Here is a 26,219-nt window from a genome sequence, read left to right on the forward strand (position 1 = left end):
CCATTTTCTTATAATATTAAAACTTTCATATAGAAAAAAGAAATTATGAATTAATAATTTGTGCTTGTATCTCCAAATCTTGTTCACTTGCCCTAACTAGCTCTGTGGCCAGCTGGGAGTGGCAGCAGTGAAATGGAAGGTGAAGTGATGATCCAGCATGGCCAATGTTGTATCAACCCAGCTGGACTATGTAGACATAAATCTGCTGCTGCTGCAGGTTCAAAAAGATGCATGTAGCTGCCTCTGGGTTTAGTCCGGAGCATTTCTTCTCTGTACTGGCCCCAGATTTACTGGTCAGTGTAGATCTAACTGAAGTTTGTAAAATATGTTTTCATAGACTGGTCTACTTCATCAGATACATGGAGTGAAGTGCCTGTGGACAATCATTTATATCAATAAACAGTATGTGTATGTGTATGTGTGTGTGTGTGTGTGTGTGTGTGTGTATGTCTGTGAATATCAATAGAAATTTCCTGGTACATTGGTATAGGATTGTAACCACCTGCACCATTTCTTTTTAATCCATCATTGTTTAATGCATGCACTTTTAGGTCATGAATGAAATTAGGCTTCATTAATTAGGATAAGTGAGTAATATTTGGAAACACAAGTACAAATTATTAACTCATAATTTCTTTTTTCTATATAAATGTTTTAATATTACAAGCATAAGAAAATGGTAAAATGGGGCATCATCTTTCAGGCTGGATTTACACTGCCCTATAAAGCAGTTTGAACTGCATAATATGGTCAGTGCTGACTCAAGTAATGCAGTTCAGTGCAGTTCAAACTGCATTACATGGGTCTACACTGACCATATAATACAGTTTAGACTGTATTATAGGGCATTGTAGATCCAGCCTCAGTTTATTTTATTCATGCCCCAAATTATATCAGCCATACTGGACCATCATTTCACGTTCAATGTCAACATTGCCCACCCCAGCTGGCCACAGAGCTCCATGTAAGCTGGCCATTGCAGGAACCCCATGCAGGCAGCAACAGAGATACCCACATGGCCAGGAAGAAGGAATGAGCCGATCTCCCCACCTTATTCCTGGTTATGTGAGCCCATATCTGGGGTCCCCATACTAAGGCCCGCAGGCCGGATACAGCCCTCCTAGATCATTTATCTGGTTTCGCTCTCAGTTTTAGACTTAGGCTCACCCAAAGTCTGAAATGACTTGAAGTCATACAACAACAACCATCCTAATTAGCTTGACTATCTCATTGGCCAGAAGCCATTGGTTAAAATTGTTCTTCTTTTTAAATATTGTATTGTTCTTTCATGGGGGTTTTTTTACACTACAAATAAGACATTTGCAGTGTGCGTAGGAATTTGTTTGTATTTTTTTTTTCAAACTATAGTCCGGGCCCCCAGCGCTCTGAGGGACATGTACCGGCCCTCTGCTTTAAAGGTTTGGGGACCCCTGGTGATGTCAGGATAAGGGTCCCATTATGGCCATGAGCTCACAAAGAGCTCTGCAGCTGTGAGCATGTAAGGAAGCCCCATTTGCCTTATCAGTGAGATTTGAGTTCTATTTGTGCAGTACAAATGTCTTCTATTGACTATGATTTCAGTTTCTGGGCATAATGTAACAGAAATTAAATATGCCTGCATATTTAAGTAACACACTCTACTTTCTTAACTGAAACACAATTGACTTTGCAGATTTATCCTGAGTATGCATAAGGCATAATGCTTCAACTCTGAACCTATTTAAAAGCAGTTGAACTTCCTTAAAGTGCTTTTAAAAATTCACTGTAGTATTCTGGATGTTTCTAATTGCTATTAGCAAATTTGCATGTTTTATAGTTCTAATGTTTCTGTGCAGTTTACAAGGCTCCAGATGTGTTATCCGCTGTGAAGAAGGGAAATATTACAATGGCAGGGACTGTGAACCATGCCACCATTCATGTGCTTCTTGTGCAGGTATCTCTGATATATTTAATCAAACTGAATTATTGTTATCCCTTTTGCAATATAGTCACAGTATTTCCATAAATTGCTAATTGAGGTCCTTGTAATACTGTTTCCTGTGTTACCCCCTATTGATGAAGGCTTTCATAATATTCTTCTAATATCAAGCAGCAGTTCCTCTAATTGATGTGAATGTTGCTTGAAAGTACTTAATTCATTTGCATTAATTTTTGATTTAGTTGCATGAAAAGATATTCAGACAAATTACACAACACTGGACTTCCTTAGAAATTTATTTTCCTAAGCAAATACCACAGTATTGATATGATATATTTTTCACATACTATTTCAGTTGTGATTTGTAATATTAGTATGAGGAATTTGTTGTAAAAAAATCTCATGCGTGGATCTTGGCTTCTTATAATCTAAACAACATTTATGGTAAGCAATTGAAACGTCAATCATGAAATATAGAATTCAGTTATTTCAATTGAACTTGTACATTTGCCTAAGCAAAATGAGTTTTCATATTGCACTTTTATTTTGTAATGCCTTATGTGCAGCTAAAGAAGGAATGCCTAGGATCCATTGCATTTCAATTTCTGTTACCACCAACTTCTCTTTCTGCTGCATTGGAGGTCATTTCAGAAGATTCCCTGAACATTTAGGAAATATGCAATTCTCTGTTGAGCCAGAAATTGTGAAGCTTCTCTGCAAACAGAAGAGTGTTGGCTCAATGAAAGTATTTCACACAGGGTTCTTTCAGTTCCACCAATGTATTTTCAGTAATTGCTTATCTTTCTGTGCACAAGTTTAAAAAGTGCATATCTACTGTTTTTGTCCCTGTTGAGGATATGTCAATATGTACCTTGTTTGTTCTGTTGGCATTTGAGGCCCAGGAGCTGATGCTTGTCTAAATTGCACAGAAGAATATCTTATGGAAAACGGAAGATGCGTGCTAGCTTGCAACAATGGCTACTATTTTGATCAGTCGCTAGAAAATGGATACAAAAGTTGCAAAAGGTTAGTAGGTATTGTCTGTAATCTGTGTTCTGTTCATGTTCATGCATTAAATGCCTGAATGTCTAATGGGTAAAGTATGACTAAATAGAAAAAATGCTGTTGACACGGAGTACCTTAGTAAGTGAATTTTTCATCTGTTACTTTAATATGGACTTTGCATGTGAGTTCTAGAATATACAGTGTTCCCCCGCTACTTTGAGGTTCGCTTTTTGCGGATTTGCTGTTTCACGGGTTTTTTCATACGGCCCGCCCTCCCTCGCAGGCACAAAAAGGCCCAAGCTGAGGTGCGCGGCCTGACCCAGCCTGTCCTCCTCAGCCGCCTGCAGGCAACACCAGCCTGTGCCTCATCGCCTCAGCAAACAAGAAGGAATACAGTACAGTACATTAAAAGAGGGAGAGAGGGAGGGAGGGAGGGAGGGACACTATATTTATTAAAATTAATGTAGTGTTCCTACTTTGCAGATTTTCACTTATTGTGGGAGGTCCTGGAATGTAACTCCCGCGAAAAGTGAGGGAACATTGTATATGTGATTTCTGTTTTTCTAAGGGTGCATCTACACTGTAGCATTAATGAAATTTGACACTACTTTAACTTCGGTGGTTCAATATTATGGAATCATGGGAATTGTAGCATTACAAGGTCTCTAGTCTTTTCTACCAAATACTACTGATTCCTCACTAAACTACTACTCCTCTGGTTCCATGATATGGGACTATGTCGGTTAAAGTAGTATTAATCTGCATTAATACTAATTTAGATGCCCACTAAGATTTTAGTAGCTTCTGGAAGATACGAAACACACTTTGTATGTTCTTGGGCTACAAGGAGATCAATACTGAAATTATTGAATGTGTAGATAACTTTTTTTCCCTGTCCAGGATAGAATTAATGCTACTATTACATAAATTGAGGTGTACCGTTTGCTGTTTAGTTCTAAATCTGAGATTCTCAAACAAAACCTGCTAGGTTCAGGAAGAAAAACAACCTTTTTCATATGGTAACAGCACAATAGAAAGAACTTGTCAAGCTGCTTTGAGGCAGCAACAAGCAGGATCCAGGAACAAAAGAGCGATGGAAGCTACAGGGCTTCAAGGTACCTGCATTTTCAAGCATGACCTAAATCCAATGGATGTAGGAGAGAAACGGAGAGGATGTACAGCCTTTAAAAACTGCCACAACATTTTTTAAAAAGGTTTGTAGAGAGTTTCCCTGTCTAGGAAGAGATCACTGACTTAAAATGGGCTAAAGTAAGTCAGTTCCAACATGGGAAAAGAATTGGATAGTCCTCTTAAGTCTCAGATTCTTACTAATCTGAGAGAGTCTGAGAAAATAAAAGGTCGGTTGGGAAATTGGTCAGTGGGCAATAATTGGTTTTTAGTCAGAAGAGAACCCAAAGACCCAACCAGAAAACTCAAGGAAGCCGCACACACAATTGAAAAAGCAGAGGCTTCTAATCTGGGAGAAACCAGCTGGGAAAAGTCTGAAAGACAATGACTGCAGATAAAGAGAAGCTTTCTTGCAATAGTTTGGTGAAGCTTCATGTAGGTCTTCAACCAGAAGAAGGGCCAGAGGTAGAAAAGACAGGAAGCTGTCTTTAGAACAGTGGTAGGAAATTATGTTGTTCAATTATAGTTTCTAACTTTCATCACCACTGGCTATACTGAAGCAGGTCTCTGGGACAACATCTGGAGGCCCACAAAATTCCCATTCCCATCCCTGCTTTACAGCATCTAAGCTAGGGGTGAAAATAATGCATCCCCCGAATAGACTGCCAGGATACTTCATCTTGGCCAAATTGCACAGTCATTAGGAGCATTTGGGTTTTGCAGTCCAACAACATCCAGGGTCACATGATGTCCATCAGTAATCTCAACCATCATATAAGCCAGAAACTGAATTGTACAGAAAATATTGAGCAATTGGTTGGAGATGGAATCTTGTCTGACTAAAAAGCTATGGATACTTTACTGAGAAGTTTGTGATTGAATTTTTTTCAATATTAAGAATGGTACACAAATGCAGTCATATTCTATGTAAAATAGTCCATGTTGGGGTATATTTGTACAGAATTCCTTTACATGTGCATGTGATTCCCTATCTGGATTATAAACATTATAGAAGAAAAAGGGCAGTGCTTCTACAATTTAAGTTTGCAATGCTGGCTTAAGAGCAAGTACTATTCACAAGAAGTTGTCAAGACTATATCAATCAAAAGTCGTCCCCCCCACCAAAAAAGAAACTTAATAGAAAGTAATGGGAGAGTAATTCAGTGCCATAAGTTACCTAAGATAAAAAGTTACATACAGGTAGTCCCCAAGTTATGAACAAGCTAGGTTCTGTAGGTTTGTTCTTAAGTTGAATTTATTTGTAAGTCAGTACAGGTACATTTTTAAGTGTAATGGCAGCCAAATGTATTAGCTTTGGATAGCATTAGGATATAGCATTGTGGTATTTGTTTTGCTGTGCACGCCACTGTTCGAAGATTTCACCTCACTTTCTGTCCCTACGATAATTGGATTTTGAAAAAATTGGCTTGTTGTAGAAACAAGAATTTGAGAGAAAACTTTAGTGGAGACACCTTGTCCCCATGATATCTCTTTCAGAAGTGAATTTCCCTTCTGAGGGACAGATTTCTCTCACTTCCTGTTATCTTACCCCTGTTCTTAACTATGAGTCATTTGTATGTCAGATGTTTGCAACTTGGAGACTGTCTGTATATGTAATGTATATGTCTTACATAAACTGTAGAAAGCTGTACCATATAAAATTATTTTCCCATTTAGAAAGTAAATGCATTGAATTTCTTAATTTCTTTCACCTTGAAAACTTGTTTCTAGTTGGTGGTGTCTATCCCATATTCCACATTAGGAACCATATTACCCGATTTCAGTAGAATATAGAGGCTCTGTTTTTGTAGCAAGGTGAAGATGTCTACTACAAGCAGACTTTGGATTTATCTCATATGGCCTTCCAGTTGTCGTTGAGATACAACTCACATCATTTGACACCATTTGCTCTGCTGACTAGGAGCTGTTAGGTATTTAAATTCAGTGATATCTGGCAGATCACACAATTCAGCCCCTGGTTTATCTCTTTATAGTCAATGCAGCAATGGTGATATCTGCCTGAGACCTTTATTTAATGTTATGGTAGAGAGTCTCATAGGCTCAAGTCCCAAAGACTCAGGCCGGTTCCACACAGAAAAGTCCAGTCCGACTCAGGTTTTAAAGAACTGGGTCAGGCCAGACTTCTGTCCCACCATTGGTGGAAAACACGAGCTTTCCTGGGGGAAGATGTCCAGATGCCCTGCTTGACCTTCCGACAAAGCACCCAGACAGCAAGAACCCTCCACCCCCCCCCTCCCCAGAAAAGCCTTTAAAACTAAAAATTACTTATCTGGCCACCATTACACTGCTGCTGGCCCTCTCCTGGCACGTAGAAATGATGTGCCAGGATTGGACCGGCAGCAAAATAATGGTGGCTAGGTAAATAATTTTTAGCGTTTAAGGTTTTTTAAGGGGCTTTGGGGAGGGATGGGGGTTGTCTTGGATATCCCGGGCTCCAGGGGCCCGGAAATCCCAAGACAACTGTGTGGATTGGAAGTCACGTGCCACGATCCCTGGGCCCAATCCACACAGGGCTCACAGCTGGAAAGTCCTGGGTCTTCCATGTGTCAAATTAATTTGATATAAAGCAGGGTTTTCCTGCTTTGTGCCAAATTAATTCACGTTTAACTGAGATGTCATTTGGATGCCCCAGGTAAAATCGTGGGAGCTCGCACATTTTGCGAGCCCTCTGGATGTGCCCTTAAAATACAGCTAGGATTATATACCTATGTTATTTCTCCCTACCATCCTCATTTTGTTGTTAATATATTTTACAGTATTTTTCAATGCAGTTCTTTTATGAAGTTGAAAGTATGGCACAAAGTTTAGTGTGATTCTAATGTCCACAATTAACATATAACTTGCTGTTGTTGTTGTTTTTTTTTATATATATAAAGATGTGATATCAACTGTTTGGGGTGCAGTGGTCCAGGAGAGAAAAATTGTACAAGTTGTCCAAATGGCTATATCTTAGATACAGGTCTCTGTGTAGTTGGTCTAGTCTGTAAAGATGGTGAGTGTTTTTACATATTTCCAAATCAAATATTTTTCTATCTCTCAAGAGTCTTTAAGTTTGTTTCATAGCACAGACAAAAATGATGTATAGTTAATTTAATTTCTGTATATTTTTATTTTCAGGAAGGGATATCTATTCATTATTTTTCTATTTTAAAAGTATATGTGTATGTATATATTTCTGTGTTTGCCAATTAAAATAATCTATGTGATAGAAGTAATTAGCCATATTATCTACATTGTGCACAATATTCATGTTAGGATATTTTTACTTTTTCAGTGTATACCATGGTTCATGATAAAGTTATTACTGTGCAATTATATGAATTATATAGGAAGTTCAGCCATTGTTGTCTTTGATGTTAGCCCTCCTGATTTCCCATTGTGGTTTTTTAATCAGAAATATCGGTTACAGAATAGAAGGACTGAAGCATCCATAATGCTAATGTGTTGAAAGCTTTCATGGCCGGAATCACTGGGTTGCTGTGAGTTTTTTGGGTTATATGGCCATGTTCCAGTAGCATTCTTTCTGGACATTTCACCTACATCTGTAACAACCATCCTCAGAGATTTGTTCAGAGCTTGCAAGCTTGATTAATATTGAGTAGTTTAGCAGCTGCAAAGTCAATCAGTGCTATTGCCTGGAGGCATCCTTTGTTTGGGCGGTGTTAACTAACACTTGATTGTTTGCTGTCTGGAATTCCCCTGTTACTGAGCGGCGTTCTTTATTTACTGTCTTGACTCTGGGTTTTTTTTAAAAAAATACTGGCAACCAGATTTTGTTTATTTTCATGTTTTCCTCCTTTCTGTTGAAATTGTCCATGCTTGTGGATTCCAATGGCTTCTCTTTGTAGTCTGACATGATGATTATCAGAGTGATCCAGCATTTCTGTGTTCTCAAATAATATTCTGTGTCCAGGTTGGCTTGTCAAGTGCTCTGCTATAGCTGACTTCTCTGGTTGAATTAGTCTGCACGGATCTTTGATTAGTGTTTGGGTGCTGCATTTGGTGGTCCCTATGTAAACTTGTCCACAGCTGCATGGTATACGGTAGACTCCTGCAGTGGTTAGAGGATCCCTCTTATCCTTTGCTGAACGTAGCATCGACAACACTGACTGACTTTACAGCTGCAGGGCTACTCAGTGCTAATCAAGCATGCAAATGGCAACATTTACACTTGCTTCAAATAGACAAGGGTTTTTTCCCGCCCTCCTGGACATTCCACAGATATATATATAACTCCACTTGCTTCATTTCCAACAGACCTCTGAACAAACCTCTGAGGATGCTTGCCACAGATGCAGGTTAAACGTTAGGAAAGAATGCTACTGGAACATGACCATACAGCCTGAAAAACTCACAGCAACCCATACATAATGCTTTTGGGGAATAGTAGGAGTCTTTCACATTGAAGCAGTGTTAAAATGTTATCTAGGAGGACAACAAGCTGGAAACTTCTTGGGAAAGAAATAGAAACTCCTAAGTGCTATTTATTTGTGTAAATGTACATTTCATATCATTGATATATCATGCAATGGGAGATAATTTTAGTTTCTGTCTTTGTGTTTCGTAAAATGAGTCGTTCATTAAATTATAAGGATCCTGTATCTGTTATAGGCGAAATTCAATAAGACAAATAATTGTTGGAAAGAATATTATTGATCCTTTTCCAGGATCATTAATTACTGCACCGGCTAGTGAGTATGCCTACTAGGGATATACATTCTTGACAATTTCATTTTCACGTGCAAATACAAATATACAGCACTTTTCCCCACACTATATGAGAAAAATGACTGTTCTTCCACAATATTCTGCCCATATTCTAGCATGCCAATGTTTTGAGCATGATTTTTTTCCTGTAGAGGAAGACACCTGTTCTTTTTGTGCAAATGAAACCCCAGACTATTTTCTGCACAGAGTTTTTTCCACAAAAAAAAAACTAAATGTTTTTCTCCATAGAAAAAATCCTCCAGTAAACTTTGGGATGTTCAAATACTGGAAGAAAATTGTACAAAATTCTCACTCACCTATTATCATTCCTGACATGGGTTTTCTTGGCTGCCTGAAAACTCATTTTTCAACCTGGGAATAAACAATTATGGATGTCCTTTCCATTGCAATGACTGTAACCACTGGGATTGAACTGCAAATATTGTGTGGGTATAGGCAGACAATCATCTTGGGAAAATGATCACGAGTAGCATCAATTTGAATTAATTCCTTTTTAACCCTTACTATGTTATACTGAACATCCTAACTACCATAGATGTATAATGAAATTACCCTCAGTACATCTATAGTATTGCCGTTAACAAGTTATCCAGATAGTTGTAACACTACAAATATATGTTGCAACAATTGTTTGTTTTATTCACACCATGAATGCAAATGTGCAGCATCTTTGTCTCCCCTGCACTAACTCCTTGTACTACTTTCCTCCATTCTACAATTACATGTATAAAACTAGTGCCTTGAGGAGTAAGTAAACTCTTCCTTCCTTTCTTTCAGTTTCTTCAGCTATATTATTGTGTAATCCACTACTGTGAAAATACTGCCTGATATTTACTAGATGACTTTAATTTATGTTAGTAGTACAATCATTCCTTCACAAGATGATGAATATGATCTCCCTAGGAATCTCTAGGTCCTCCAATGTGACACTATGGTCAGCTTCCATCAAAGGCTGACCATTGAGTCATACTAGAGGACCTATGCTTTCCTAGAAAGGTGCACTGGATGACCTACAGATTCCTAGAGATGTGTTCTCTCAAATAAGAAGAAATTATGAGTATTTTTATTCCACTTTTATAGTGGCCCTGCATTCCTAAGCCCAACCTACTGTATAAGTAATTGTTCTCAAAAATATTATTTATTCTAGGTGACTTTATTAACATACAGAGTGAATATGTATTGGAATAATTTGTACAATGAAACAATAGGGCACTGTGGATCAATCAGAGTTGCCTGAGTCTTTCTAGCCCCTCTTATTTTGTGGGGCAAGTTTCAATTGGACTATAAATTTGTTTGACAAACCTTGCAAACTCATTTCCTAGATTAAGTGAATCGCAGGTTTAAGTTCCTCCAAAGCTCTACAAGTAATAATAGTTAAGAATTTTCTGGCTGGCAACACATCTTGATATATTTTAAGGCTGAGTAGAGCCTGGCTTGCCTTCAGACATGTATGCCTTTCATCTGCTGCAGTTCCCTTGTCCTGTATGCCACCATCTCTTATGTCCTGTCAACATCTCCTTCTTTGCTCCACCTTATCAACTGCATGTTATGGCTCTTGATGGGCTGTGTCAGTTCCCTTTCCTTCTGTTTTTCCTCTGAGTGTTCCACCTCCATCACTGAATCTCCTTTCCTTCTTAGGTCATGATTTGTATCCAGCTACAGTTCAAACTAAATACCTCTGCTTTGAAAATTCTAACTTCTGTTCTTGACAGATTCACAGGAGATTCACACCTTATTTAACAATTGTCTTCCTTCCTGCTTCCCTGTTCCTGTGACCTCAGAAAGCAAAGGTTTTTTTAACTGCTTCTCTGTTTTCATCTTATTTCTGTCTTCATAGAATTCAAACTGAGAATCTACATTTGGGCTGAATGAGTACATAAAGTCAACTAGGTTTCAGCTTTTGAATCTGCTGTGTGTTTGAGAGAGAGAGAGAGTTGTATTTTGCAAAAAAAAAATGTTTACTTAAAGCTCCTCCAGTCTCTTACAGTATTCAGCTTTCAACCTCAAGGGCAGCATACATAAGCATTGCTAAAAACAGATTTTCCTTTTACGTGTTTCACATTGTTTGCCACTAATATGAGAGCTAACAAAAACAATACTCCCATAAATATTCTGTATTTTTTAGCCATCAGCCCATTTACAGGATGATTTATATCCGAGTTGGGTAATTTCTGACCCTTCAGATGTTGTTGGACTGCACCTACTATGATCCTTAACAAGTGAAACATTTCACAAGTTGAGATCCAACAACATCTGGAATGCCTCAAGTTCCCCATCTCTGCTTTACATGTTCTGAACTTTAGATATCACATTACTTCATAGTTTTTAAAGAAATTGAACTGCATGCTTTCTTCCACATTCTCTTTTACCCAAGGGATAAAATTTCTAAACCAACAGGAAAGACACAATGTTAGTTTAATTGAATGACAATTTTGAACGAAGTGCTTATGTCCTCCGATTCTGCTGTAGTCAGCAGTGAGTGAGCAAACTTTATTGGGAGAGTACCAGCTAACATTTGACAGATGGCAGAATTAAAGCTCTTTAATAGTAGGTAGACTTATGATTGTACTGTGCAGTAAAAAAACACTGCTGTGATGCCTGCCTTTCCACTTGAATGAATTTTTGATAGATGTGTGCTTTCTTCACTGCAGGAGGGAAAATGTAATGAGTAAATTCTTGTGCCTTTAACTGAACCATTTGATCTTGATGATAACCTGATCAAAACCACATATTTAGCAATTAAATAGATACCCTGCCTCTCTTTTGTTTTGATGTCCAGCGTTGAAATCTTTCAGAGGGTCTACCAACAGACCTGGGTTCTGCAGAGAGGCTTTTGGGAAAGGAATGCATTCCATTGGTAAACACTGTTAGATATTATGGACAGATACCATCAGAATCAATCTAGAGATATTGGCTGGATGATACATTCTAATTTGCTCATTATATTTCCCTCATCCTGAAGAGTAGAGAAGTTGTGTGTCAGAGCTGGAGACTTATACCAGATTAAGATTTCTTCCTGGAACATATGAAGTGAGCAGGCCAATTCAGTCCTTGTGATGGTAATATACAAGCACTGTAACTTTGGCATTTCTATACATTTGGTACAATTTTTGTAGCAGACAGGATTAGACTACTATTTTGTACATATTCTGGATTGTTTTTAAATTATGTATGTATTCTTGTAATGTGTCTGTATCCTTTTTATTCATAATACTTGGTGAAATATCTTCCACTGAATTTTCCACTGTTTTCTAATATTTCTCTTTCTAATCTTTTTTTCTCTCCTTTCATAAATGGATACAAATCACTCCTTGCTGGGACACAATATTTCTTCCTGAAAACAAATGCTGTTGTGACTGAAATTCCTTTTGATGGAACCCAATTTTCTGTTTGCTACCTGCTCCTGAATGGTCTCTTCCATCAAATCTGCCTGTCTGGCAAACCAACCTTCCTCCACTTGAAACCATGCTGTTCACAAACTTCAACTTCCCTCCATTCTCTATCACCTCTGGAAGCATCGGAAGAATCTTGGGCCGAAGGAGGCTTCTGTATGTTAGTGAAAAAGAATAACCTTTGTCAACGGAAAGTACTTCAGCAACTTTGTTGCAGAACATGTACATTGAAAGGCTGAATTGGTACCTCTCCGAGTCCTCTTGCTCCTGTAGACTTATAGATTAATCCATACTATTAAAAATGAAAGAAAAAAAAGCAAACCACCTTTCTCTCTTTCTCTCTCTCTCCCTCTATCTTTCTCTATCTCCCCATTGGGGAGGCAGTGAACTGTATGTTGGAACTTAAAAACTACAACATGCCTACCTTTCATAAGTGGATGCTTAGAACAAAGCATCCAAGATCACAGTGTCAGTATGGTGTGACCAAAGCATTTGATGCCAAAATTAAAGTTATTTGATTTTTTATCAGTTGAAGAATATCCCTGAGGTTTTGTTTTGTTTTGTTTTCTAGGATTCCCCCCCCCCCTTTGCTTTTTCTTCTTTTTTCCTTTCAAGATGTATAGAGTGTTTCAAGAACCCAACTCAACTTTAAATGGATTAAAACAAAAAAAAATGCAATGCATTAGTTGTTGTGCTTATCTAATCAGAATGAGAATGAACTTTAGGTAATAAAGCAAACCCTGAGATAATTAGAAACACTTTTTTATTTCAGGGCTATGCTCTGGATCCACTGTAATATCAAAAGACATACATGCTTATGCATATATTTTCTAGTCATTTCCTATGTTTTGGGCTATTTAATTTTTTTAGTAAATATAACAGAGGTCCTGCAAAGGAAAGAACTATGCATTGCATAGCTATATCTCTTTAGCTATGTCTCCCAATGCAACCCCCCAAAGAAAGAAATTCATCTCATATGCAGTGCAGCCCTCTTACTCAAATGGCCATTTCTCTGATGTCATAATGTGGGGAGATGAGTAGGGATATTACCCTTTCGCTGAATGCACTGTGCCAGGCATCTGCAAAGACTTCTGGAATTTTTGTGAGTTCTCTGCAGATTACCTTCTTTCAGCATGCATTCTCTACAAGAGAAGAGCTGGATGCAGTGCTTATCACAGAAACACACAAGATTTGACAACCTGCAAATTGTCACTTTGGGTGGGGCTGCACTGTTCACAAAGTGAATTTTGGGGGAGCGTTGGGCCCCATCTACACTGACTATATAATGCAGTTTCAAACTGAATTACATGGCAGTATAGATAAGGCCTTGATTGAACAGAATTCTAACCTGAACAGCAGGCATAATTGTAAGTTGCAAATAGCATTAGCTCAACTTGCACCATCGTAATTTAGGATGCTATCCATTATGCTTTGGGATCTGATACTTTTGATGTTATATATAAAGCTGCAACATTCTTGAACCTTTAGATGCTGAGACTTATGCTTTTTCATTTGAAAAGTGAAGCTTTCATACTTGAAACTGGAATGCACCAATGGAAGTAAAATAATATTCCTAGAACACATATATTTTGAAAGTTTAATATGGTTCCATTTTTCTACAAGGACCACAGCTTCAGATTTGATAAAGATGGCAGGGAGAGTGAAAAATATAGACTTTAATTTAAATAAACAGTCTGTCAGTGGTAAAATAAATTGGCCAGATAATATAATAGATGCACATAGAAAAATATCAATACTTCAAAGACCTTTGAAGTCTTCTTGAGCTAAATATTTACATCAGTGGTTCTCAACCTGTGGGTCCCCAGATGTTTTTGGCCTACAACTCCCAGAAATCCCTGCCAGTTTACCAGCTGCTAGGATTTCTGGGAGTTGAAGGCAAAAAAACATCTGGGGATCTCAAGTCAAGAACTGCTGATTTACATCTGCTATAAAAGTCTTCCTCAGGAATCTGCTCTAGAAGATGTGTTATCTTTGGAATAGTTCTGATACAACTATTTCCCTAGTTGCCTATATTATTTTTTTAATTGTGAATTGAACTTTCTTTTTATTTTTGTGCCTGGTCTAGAGCTCTCTTCATCACCCCAAAAACAGAGAGCTTCTCAACCTTTGGGATCCAGTTATGAGGGGTACAACTGGGGCTACAGTGACAAGGTGACCCCTCCCTCTTAATATTGTTGGGCATCCATTGACCCATTCAGGAAATTGGAGCCCCCAGATAGCGTAGTGGACTAAGTGACTTGAAGGTTGGGTTGCTGACCTGAAAGCTGCCAGGTTCGAATCCCACCTGGGGAGAGTGTGGATGAGCTCCCTCTATCAGCTCCAGCTCCATGCGGGGACATGAGAGAAGCCTCCCACAAGGATGGTAAAAACATCAAAACATCCAGGCGTCCCCTGGGCAACGTCCTTGCAGATGGCCAATTCTCTCACTCCAGAAGCAACTCCGGTTGCTCCTGACACGAAAAAAAAAATCAGGAAATTGCATACTGACTATTATCTGGTTAATTAATGTTACCCATGTATTGATCTTTCATCGACTGTATTCATTTAAATTGAATTTTATCATTTACCCTTTCCCCATGATCATTTTCTGTTTATCTAGTTTGCTATTTTGGTTTAAGTGAGGCCACCTTGTGTGTTGCTGGTGTTACTGCACTTGAATCCAGAGACTCCTATAGAAGCTATGATGCATACTGGAGAGAGCAACCCTGACCCCATACCATTTTATGCAAATAGAATAGCTTTTTCCATGAAAGTGAAAATCATAGACACTTCCTTGTGTCCATTATTATGTGCATTCCATTCTTCAAATATGTTTGTAATGCCTTATATGTGGGTTTCTCTATATGGTATACTTGAGTCATTCACAGTATTCTGTTTATGCACACTGAATGCATTACCTGGATTAGAGCAATGGTGTAAAAGGAATAAGTATTGAGATCCAGATTGTAATAGGAATTTTACATTCATTTGCATGATTGGTGCCTATAACTGGAATTAATATACTGAACCAAATTCAATTCTTGGTGTACATTATCAATGTTCCATCAAGACTGAATTAATTTGTTAATTGTGCAATACCTAATTTATAATGCAATGCCTGGTTTTACTCTTATTCTGCTATATAAGTAGAGAACCCCCCCCCCCCCAAAAAAAAGCCCTAATTATTTTCCTATTATGTCATCCAGGAAATAGTATTGAAAAATATGTCATAAATTCCTGTTGGCCAATTAACACGCCGAACATTCATACCATAGTAGGGAAAAGGATTGTTTAAGAAAAAAACACACACATATGAAACGTGAAATTCTAGGCATTTCAATTTTTTAGAAGCAATGCCCTCTTTCTAAAGTAAATGAGTTATTGCAAAATATATATTCATCTAAACAAAGATAATCGGAGAAAATATATTTCTAAAAAACCTAAAAAATTAAATTTTAAACTTGCTCTTCAGGATTTGATGGTATCCCATTATTTCATTAGTAATCCTTGAAGTAATTATTGTAACTCCAAAGCACACAAATATAAAAAAGTAATGGGACTAAATACATGCTGGATTGGAATGAATTGTGTTGGATTTTTTTGTGTAGCCAATTCATTTTTGTAACTTATATTTTAATGATCTAGTACAGGCATGGGCAAACTTTGGCCCTCTAGGTGTTTTGGACCGGTAGGCTGTTAGGAATTGTGGGATTTGGAAGTCCAAAACACCCGGAGAGCCAAAGTTTGCCCATGTCTAATCTAGTAGAAATGCTATTGCACAACATAAAATAATTCTAACGTAGCACTAGACTAAGATTCTTTCTCCTGATGCAGTGGTTGAAAGGAGAACACAACTGTTCTGGCATATACCCATGATCCACAAAATGGGGGAAAATACATTTGTCCCAGGTAAATAGTAGAAAACTGTTGTTACATCTTAAGAGTAAAGGGAGAAAAGAAGAGTACACAGGTTGCCTCGGACTGGTTCTGAATGCATGTAGCTTAGAAAGGGAATGGGATTGCAGATGAACTATGATAAAGGAGATGCTAATAGTGTTTTTGGCTTGAAAGATGTATATAAATGAGGAAAGGTCAGATGTGACATCCCTGGTCCGGCTAGGTTAGTTGCGTTTAAGGCCCACCGAAATCAACTGTGATTAAATTAATCAAACAATCTGTTAAAATTTATGTAAGTGGGATTTAAGTGTAGTTTGCATATGCTGGGCATGGTCTGGTGGCTGTGTCTTCTAGGAAGCTGCAGTCAATATATTTAGCTCCAGAATTACCAGCTTCTTTGCAAAAATTCTGAAACAATCACAAATCCATACTGGTTTCATTATTAATACTGTCTGGGCTGCCTCATTTCTCTAACTAGAAAATAATGCTTTCAAAGTTTTAAGTTAATGGTATATATATTATATAAATAAATATATATTATATATATATATTCCTAATTGTGATATAATGTATTGAATTGTAAAGAATTTATTTGGATACTTACAAATGCTTCTAACACGTCTATAGAGAATTTAATTTTTTTAATACTGACACATTGTTAAATCCAGATACATTTTTACTGAAGAATACTGTACATGTGTAAAATGTCCAGTTGTTATTTGTAAAATAGGGTAGTACTGTTGTGATTGATATTGGCCAAAATCAATGTTATTATTCCATTTTTAAATTAAATTAATGTTTTTGTTCCTTTGATCTAGTAAAGCACATTTATGAGCCATATATAAAATCTTATGCTTGGAAGGAGAAATATTCATTCTGAGCTCATCCTCTGTCCCTCATTTTTTTTCCCAAGAAGCAATTTGGTACTAAACAGAAATCAATGAAATAAAGTGAAATATTGTTTTAAATTAAAAGATTGGTCTCTGAAAAGAAAAATTACTGGTATTTACAAAAATCCAATCATGTACTTCAGTCGTGATAGAGGACAGTTTGAACATCTCTTTATGGATTACAAATTTTCACGTGGTTTTGTACATTTTATATAACTAGCTTTAGAGCTTGAGTATAAATGCTGGCTTCTGTAGAATGTGCAAAAAGCCCTCAAACTTGCACAATGCTTGTGGTTTACTGTACATCATGTCATGTAAACCATTAAGAGGTAATTTAAAGTAATGGTAGCATATAGAGTATCTTGACATCTGCTGCACTCTCAGTTCTATATTTGCACAGCAGCTCATGACATCATATGAATGGAGTAATCTTAAGTCTATTAAAGAATGTGGACACTGGTTTAAGAAGTGAAAACATAGCTTGGAAAAAGAAAGTGCTACTATTACTGTTCTCCCCATAGGCCTGGCAGGGAGCTATGATTATGGCAAGAGTGTCATAATTATGATAAATAGCAATAATTAATATGGAGCAGTTACTTAGGACTTTATCACACCAGGCTGTTGTCTTAGAGCAATTGCATTGTTGAAGCAAATGAAAATATACCAGTATTGAAACAATCAATATGACAATTGTCTACAGTTGCACTGTGATGATGCTTTGGTGCTACACAGTCCCATGATGGCTCTTTCACCTTCTCGCTAAACCCATGTTCCTGCCCATGCACTACCCAGCAAACATTCCCCATTCAATTATTTAATTTTTTTTGCTGTGGTGGTTTTACATTATGGCAATATGATAAAATAAAGATTAAAGAAATATAAAAAGAAAAATTGAACAAAAGCAACCTCACCCTGCTTGGGAATATCAAAAAGGGGACAGGGAGAGGAGGAGATCATCCACTTATGCCACATGATTGCTAGAATATCACAATTGTAGTGGAAAAGACCCATCACACCACATACAGTATTGGAGCAGCAGTGATACTCATAGCCATCAATGAAAAGAGGCGGTCTGCTAACAATTGAAATGCAAAGCAACAACAGGAGGGACACAGCAGCATACCAACTAAACACACGATTATCCTGCTATAACTGAAATTTATTAACCTTGTGTGATAAAGAAGTTAGATATACTCCATAACTATTTCTTATTCACAATCACATGAGGACATCAACTACATGGAGGTCCACTCTGCTGGTGATAGAGTACAGCTGAATGATGTTTCTATCAGGTTGGGAAGAGGGTCTAAGAGAAGCTGCCTACTTATATATACACTTAACAAAGTTATATATACTAAACACCAGGCTTCTGGGCATCATTTTTTTTCTGTTTTTTTCTTTAGATTTATTTTCAGAATTTCTTCTATAAAAAATCAGGATCAGTCAATCTGTATTTCAGACTTGAATTTGAATTTTGGAAATTATTCTGTTCATTTACACAGAAACTCCTATCTATCTTTAGTCCCTTGCCTTATCGTTTTAATCCCAAATGGAATGAATTTTCAGATACCTTTCCCTTATTGTTAGCTATGTCATATTTTATGGAGATTGAACAAAGTGTCCCTGTTTGAAATTGAAAATGGATCTCATGTGTTATACTTATACCAGACATGGACAAGAATAGATTATCAAGGATAGAATTGAAACAAATCTTCAAGGGTCATCAGTGGATAGGAGCCCTATTGCTGCTGGATTTGCCAACATGTACATAGACCAGGGGTAAAGAAAGTCTACCCCCATGGGATGCATTTAGCCCTCGGGGTTCCCAAAGTATTAATTTCATCTCCATTTGCTCCACAATGCATAAATTGTACGAGCCAAAAGTCTACCCACCCACAGGCTTATAGAACAAAAAAGTAATTGATCTTCTGAGAGCAGAAAACATTCTTAAAATCAAATAATTTTTTCCAGATTCTGACAAGGGATGCTGAGCAGATATTTCACTTGAAACAAACTTTGCAAAATTTGCCAATCAACCACTAACCAATGCCATATAATATTTTTCCAATGGTGTAATTTTGTTTTTCTATTGAAATATGTCAAATGTTGCATCATGTATTGCCTCATTTCTACATTCTTTTCACTTGATTTCTTATTACTACCTTTTCTGCTCCAACAAAGGACACTCAACAATTATGTATTGAACACATTTCTGTCCCGCACTTCTTCCGAGGAATTCAAGATAACAGATTTGCTCATTCTCTCTTCCCTAATCTTCCCAATTGTAATTCTAAAACAACATTTTGAGATCAGTTAAAGTGTGATAGGCCCAAGGTCATATGTATGAGTGCAGATATGGATTCCATAATTTCATTTTGGCTATAGGGTGCCACTAGATATCTTTTTCCCCCATTCGAAAAGCTATTCCTAAAGTAGTGTTATGCATTCAGGAGAAGGGAGAGCCTTTGTCTTTCTGTTCAGTGGATTCTGTGACAAGCAACATCTGCTGAAACTCCCTAGTCTAAACAACCATTAAAAGTACAAAAGGCCTCTCCAGTTTTCAGTCTGGCAACCTATCACTGTCCTTCCACTCCCTCACTGGCCCCTTATTAATAGCACTGCTAATTGGAATAACTTTGCAGTTTACCCTCATCACAGAACATTTCTATAAAGCAATCACCACCTTGTAATGTGGATATAAAAGGTAAAAGTGGTTTCTCTGCAGTGTTGCCATACTCTAATACTATCTCCCTCCTTGTAGCTAATTCAGTATAGTCATATTGACTTACTTGCTAAGGTGGAATAATTCATTCTCAGTCAGACTCTTAACAGGAAGCCTTTGAAAATTAACTTGACACGAAAGCAAATGGGAGCTGATCATTCGGCTCCCCTCTTCATGAGCACATGGCACTCCGTGCCTCCTTGTCTTGGGAAGAGAGAATGTGTGTGTGGCATGCAGGCCCAGCGCCTCCTCTAGAGTAAGAAAGTCAGAACTTGCTTTCTTGCTTTGAGAGAGTGTATGTTTGGCATGCAGGCCCAGTGCCCATGCCTGCCTGCAACAGGTAAGAAGCCCCCTTAAAGCACGTACTTGTCTGCAGCAGAGCACTTTTCCTTCAGAGCAAAACAGCTTAAATGCCTAAGATGATGGGAAGGGGAACCTGGGAAATCCCCCCCCCCAATAATAGGCCAATAAAAAATGGCTCTTTTGGCAGCCCAGAGCAAAAACAGATATCTGCCCTCCTGATTTCAGGAGGCTCCCAAATAGCAGATTGGGGGCCCCACCGAAAGCCGGAACACTGATGTTTACCCCAAAAGCACAACCCTAGAAATAAGGCATAACTATAAAGACTATGAACTGTTTTCTACTGTTATTCCACATGTGAGTAGACACTATATTGCCCTATATGCCTACACTAAACTGAAATCCCAGATTTCTTAATTGAATTCCACAGCTCAGCAATCTTTTTACCAGGGAAGAACCCAAAGGAAAAGGCTTTAAAACAAATTTGTGAGTTCTTTTGTCAAGCAATGTGTGTATCAATCATTGTTGTGACTTTTTTCATTGGTAAAAGTTGAGTGAAGGTTCATTTCTCATAAAACAACTGAGGAGAATAGCATTGGTCAATTTTGCTTGAACTCTCACTAGAGATTACCCCTTGAAGGGGGGGAAAAACAGCTGTTTGTCTTGGTATTTCAAATCATGAGATGAAGGCAGCTGTGTATTTTGCCGCCATCTCTGCAGACACATATGCTAATGTTTGTTTCCCCACAGCAAGGAAAAGAGATGCTGGAGTCAGAGCTGCAAGACATTGGATGCAAATACAGGGAGCAGGACTGGGAATGGGGATGAGGAGGTGGAGATAGCTTGGGCAGATGGGTGGGATGGCAACAGCAGTGGGAGAAAAGGCAAGAGCTAAGTCCACCCCAGGCGAACCTAAAAGAAGCATGACTTCTCTGCTATGATACTGTTTCTGGCCTTTTTTAATAATGCCTGGGCAGGGAAAATGGCAGCAGTGGCCAGGGATAGCTAGCCTCTGAGGTATTGATGTTTTCCCCTCTCTGCAGAATGACCCTCAACTTATTCAAGTGTCATATCAAAATTAATAATTTGGCCTGAAAACCTGGCCTTGACTTATACATGACGTCAACTTATATGTGAGCATATACAATACATTGGTATATGTCACCAGAAACAACTAATTAAGGTTACAGCAATAAAGGATCACACCCAGCCCCTAACTAAGTCATGAAAATGGTGCATGACATAAAGATTCCATTTCCAACAGGCATAGGGAAATTGCTACCTACAACATGGTAACTCAGGTATTCTCTAATGAGGTACCTCAGGTGAAAGAACCAGAGGTTCATGCTACTTGACAGTTTTGTCTACTCTGGTGTTTTTCCTGATCAAAACCATCCTCACCCCCCAAGATACTGTATATTTATTTTAATCCATGGGGGTGCCAAGATGGCGTCTCCAAATCTATATTCATACTCTTTATTGCAGAAAAAAAATCATCATTTGACCTTCAAAATTATTCAATTGTAATATCTTCCATAATTCTGCTGATATCTAATTTTCGTGTGGTTGAAAGTAACATCATCACAGAGAAGAAGAAACTCTTCTGTTTAAACATTACTTTAAGTTGAGTAGATTCTTAACTGCTTTGTCAACTTTCTTAACATCTCCCCACAGCAATTTTATACATGTCCACTCAAATATAGCATGTAGCTTCCATGTAACAAATCAGTGGGCATGATTTTGTCATCTGTTCCAGACTCATCAGTCTGCACTATTCACCATATTGCCCCTCCTTAGCTTTCTGATAATTATAATTTATTAGACTTTATTTGATTCTTGCACACTTTGACCGAGTTCCTGTTGAGCTGCACAGAAATGGAAGTAGTCAGATTAGTGTGAGGGAGCAGGGGGTGCACCCACACATCTTTCCAGGAGTGCCACAGAATGGTGTACAATCTAGAAAAACATCTCAAGGCGGTCTTAGAGTCATGCTTGTGGAAATTAATCAAAACTCCTAAAATAATTGAACACTTCCACAATAAGATTCCAGCCCATATATTCTATGGTCTTCAACTCACTCCACTCTCTATTCATTTGCATTATGTTGATAGGCCTTCATAAATTGATAGTTTCCTCTTGTAACTCTCCTTGAACTTTTTCAGGTATTATCAACCATGTTTTCTTGAACATAGGATCAGAGAGTGCCTAGACCCATATCCTCCATCATGACTTCCATACTGTGGGGAATGATGTATCTGCCTGTGTATCTCCACATTAGCAGGAACATTTCTTCTCCTGATACATTGCTTTCCTTGGGAAAGCAACAAAGGAGAGGGCCCCCTTGTCCTCATGTTCAAGAAAGCATGTCAATCTGAACCATAAGGTCAAGAATGATAAAACCAATACTTTCTACCTAGATTAATGCCAATTTACTCCTAAGTGTTGTAAAGCCATTTTTTTTAATTACATAGCAAGGTCCATTGCTTTTTTCCTGGATTTGCAAGTTCAGAAAAATCTTGTTCTTACCTTTTGTGATAAATGCCCCAAAACCACTTTTTCGGGTTTTAGTAATTTTATTCAAGAAGGCGGGGGGACAATAGAACAGCATAATCGAGCAAACAAGCCAATTTTGAGGATATGTATACTAATACTAAAAACTGCTCAACTACATTCTACCTACTACTACAAACTTTACAACTAAGTACCTATTAAAATAACAATGCAAACACAAACACAAAACACACACATACACACAAAAACTAAATTGGCAAATAAAACCAAAACAAATCTACAAACCTCAGACTCACTATCTGATGGTTTTTATCTTTTATTAGACTTCATCAGTGGTCACAAACCTTTGCTCGTCCTGGCGTTTTGAACTTCAGCCCCCATAATTCACAGCTGGTAAGATGGCTAGGATTTCTGGGAGTTGAAGTACAAAACAACTGAAGGACCAAATATTGGGAACCGCTAGTATGCATTTTTAAATAATATTCTATAATCACATTTCTACTTTTGATAGCACTCTACCCCATTTTTTTGGAAGAATGGGGTGGGATTTGATAAGGTTAAAATAATTAAGAGGATTTGATAAGGTTAAAATAATTAAGAGGATGTGGGAACCAGTTAGGAATTATTTAGAGAATGTGCTAAGATGTGGAGTGGAAGAATTAAGACTGAAATTGATATTTCAAATGTAACTTCTGTGGTTTGCTGTATAAATTGCATTTACAAGGAGGGGAGGATGGGCCTGGGATAAAACAATAAAATAACATTTCAAAAAATATATACTGTATAAGGAACCTACTTCCATACTTCACTACTCAACTACAAAAAGTTGCCACTCTCTCATAAAAGTGTTGATGATACATAAAATACACAAAAAAAATTATAACAATACATCAGGAGCTTGGGTCCCTTTTTGGGAAAAGGGTAAGATATAAATTAAGTAAATGCTCCTGCACTAATTTTGGTTTTTCAGGTTGTTTTATCAGGTTCCCAGAAACAACCAAATAAAATAGATACATGTGAAACTAAATTATAACATCATAGCTAGAACTTTTGATAACTTTTGCCTTTATTGGTTGAACTTTTATAAGCCTAAGAGAAGCATAACAGAGGTAAGAAAGGTGCATGTAAAAACTTTTCTCTACCACCATTGGGATTCAAAAATTATTTTCAATTGAAAATTGAGAATTGTTGTTTTTCAGGAAGTTGAAGTCTGAGCTAGTTCACCTATGTGTTCCCTGCTAAAGTAGAAATGAGCAGAGGATAGGCTATTGGTTAATTATGCACTATGGGCTTTGCAGGCTTGTGCTGAGGAATTTAAAATTGTAAAGGTAGAAATAACTTGTGTGTAACTGTATTTATGAAGGACATGACTTGAGGATTACAGTTCATCGATTTTTTAAAGCATATTTTTAGAAATGTTGTCATAGTCGACCTCAATGCTAAGGAAAAGAAATTTGACACAGGCTCAAGAACCTTTTTTAAAATTTACACAGTAGAACACACATTGCAAAGAGAACAGCAATAATGATTAAATTTAGTTTAATATATTGCTAACTGTCAATAGATAGATTATATAGCCAAGGATTCCCCATGGGCCTTTTCAGAGAAAAATTTCTTTGGATTCTATTGGTATCAACTTTTATTCTCTGTATAATTCTGTACATTGTATTGTTGCATAACATTCCCATATAACAACTAGTATAGTGAGATGCCCTGTCAATGAATAGTACATACAGTAAAGATTTATGCGCAAGGAAATGTGTTATTTTCTACAAATCAGATTGAGCATCCCTTATCCAGAATTCAAAAATCTGAAATACTCTAAAATCCAAAATCATCCACATGGGTGCATGACATCAAAAAACCCACCTTATACTTTGAGCAAGCTGCAATGGACAATATAATATTTGAAGGACACTTTTAATTATTAGCAGGAGAGCACATCTTCAGTTTCATGCATTTCTGAAATGGTCTCAAATAATAATTACAAGCAGGTGGACAAATCCTTTACAGTGGTGTTTTTACAAAAGGAAGCAATCACATTCTTTATATGATGGAAACATTTATTCCATTCTTTTCAGCATTCATTCAAAAAGCCTACTCTGCGTTTATTGTTGTTGCTGTCATGTGCCATCAAGTCATTTCAGAGTTAAAGTGACCCCAAAGTGCACCTGTCACAGGAGTTTCTTAGCATAATTTGTTCAGTGGAAAGTTGTCCTTGGTCTTCCTTTCAGGCAGGCCTTAAAAGCAAGACCTGTCTCGCTTTTACCAGAGGCATTCATATTATGCCTCCGGTAAAAGCAAATTAATGTTGATTAAACCAGGTTTCCCTGGTTTACTCCTCATTAATTAAATACCTTAATAAAAGATCTGGGTCTAATTTGGTATTGGGCCTGTGGGAACTGACTGTGGGGTGAGTCCCCACAGACATCCTGATTCTTCGGGCTTAGAAAAGCCTGTAGGAGCCTCTCTCCAAACTGTAAATGTAGCCCCTAAAACTTATTGAAAAGGGTCACTGGCAGCCATGAAGCCTCTCCTCGCATTGTTCTGAGTAGAGGAAATGATGAATGAGGAAACCGGGGGGGGGGGGGGGCATTTCCTCCTCACCCCTCCCATCTCTTCAGGTGCCATTTCCTCCTCTCAGGACAATGCAAGGAGAGGCTTTGTGGCTGCCGGGGACCCTTTTCAGTAAGTTTTCGAGGCTAAATTCGATGCTTGGGGTGGCTTAATGCCATCCCAATTTCAATCAGGTAGCATGTAGCCACTCCCGAGGGAAGGTCCAAGGTTAGGTTTGGGGGGTGGGGGCTAGAGCCCGCACAAAAACAGATTACTTTAACCTGTTTTGGCACGGGTTATAGGTGTGTCTGGAAGCACCCTTAGGCTAAGAGAATATGTCTTCGACATGGCCTGATTTAAGGATGAAGCACGAGGATCTCGGACGAATGGAATTAATTATATATTCGTTTTTAAGGTTTTAAGGTTTTTATAATGTGTTTTAACAATGTTATTAATGGATCTGTTTATATTGTTTTGTTTTTATGATTGCATTTTGGGCATTAAATTTTGCCAATTTTTGTAAGCTGCCCTGAGTCCCCTCGGGTGAGAAGGGCGGGGTATAAATGTTGTACATAAATAAATAAAGTCACCCAGTCAGCTTCCACAGCAGAGCAGATCTTTGGACCTTGATTTACATACTCTGTTTAAACCTGGATTGTAAACTTCAAGAAAAGCTTTTAGGGAAGGTATCAATATTTTTTAAAATGTAAAAGGCACATAGTACATTGGTTTGAACAGTGGATGATAACTGTAGAGAGTCACCATATGTCCTAACAACATGAAAGCACCCAACAACAAAAGTAGAGTTAAATGTTTTACTAAAATACACAACTGAAAGAGAGATTTTTGTTTTCATTGGTAGGCCTGGTGGAAGTTCTGCCCTGAACCTGGTTATCATTCCGGTCCTTCCCAAGGATTCTTGCAGTTAAAGAGGCAGACTCATTTTACTGCTATATCATAGCCTTATTTATGGTAACTGATGGAGCAGATGGTACACAGTAGAAAGCATCCCAGCCCATTTTTGATGAGTTTCGGCACCTCTCACAATCAATGGTAAAATTCAGCCCCCACACATATACTTCCCAGACTTAATCCTTTGGTTGTCAACCAAGTCCTTGTTGCTGCATATTTAAGGCACCCCAATCATCATG

General features: G+C 37.8%; 1 protein-coding gene across 2 annotated transcripts in view; it reads left to right on the forward strand.

The window, feature by feature from the left end:
* Window positions 1-26,219, forward strand: part of pcsk5 (proprotein convertase subtilisin/kexin type 5) — a 352,794-nt gene that overhangs the window by 266,023 nt on the left and 60,552 nt on the right. The window contains exons 18-21 of one of the 2 annotated variants that reach the window (XM_008103279.3): window positions 1,836-1,933; window positions 2,815-2,944; window positions 6,949-7,064; window positions 12,316-17,063. In XM_008103279.3, the coding sequence (XP_008101486.1) occupies window positions 1,836-1,933; window positions 2,815-2,944; window positions 6,949-7,064; window positions 12,316-12,431 (460 nt within the window). In that variant the 3' untranslated portion in view covers window positions 12,432-17,063. Of the gene's footprint in view, window positions 1-1,835; window positions 1,934-2,814; window positions 2,945-6,948; window positions 7,065-12,315; window positions 17,064-26,219 lie in introns of those variants that run through there. The other variant, XM_062972004.1, reaches the window with a different exon arrangement.

The sequence above is a fragment of the Anolis carolinensis genome, chromosome 2 (assembly GCF_035594765.1).
Source record: "Anolis carolinensis isolate JA03-04 chromosome 2, rAnoCar3.1.pri, whole genome shotgun sequence".
NCBI lineage: Eukaryota > Metazoa > Chordata > Lepidosauria > Squamata > Dactyloidae > Anolis > Anolis carolinensis.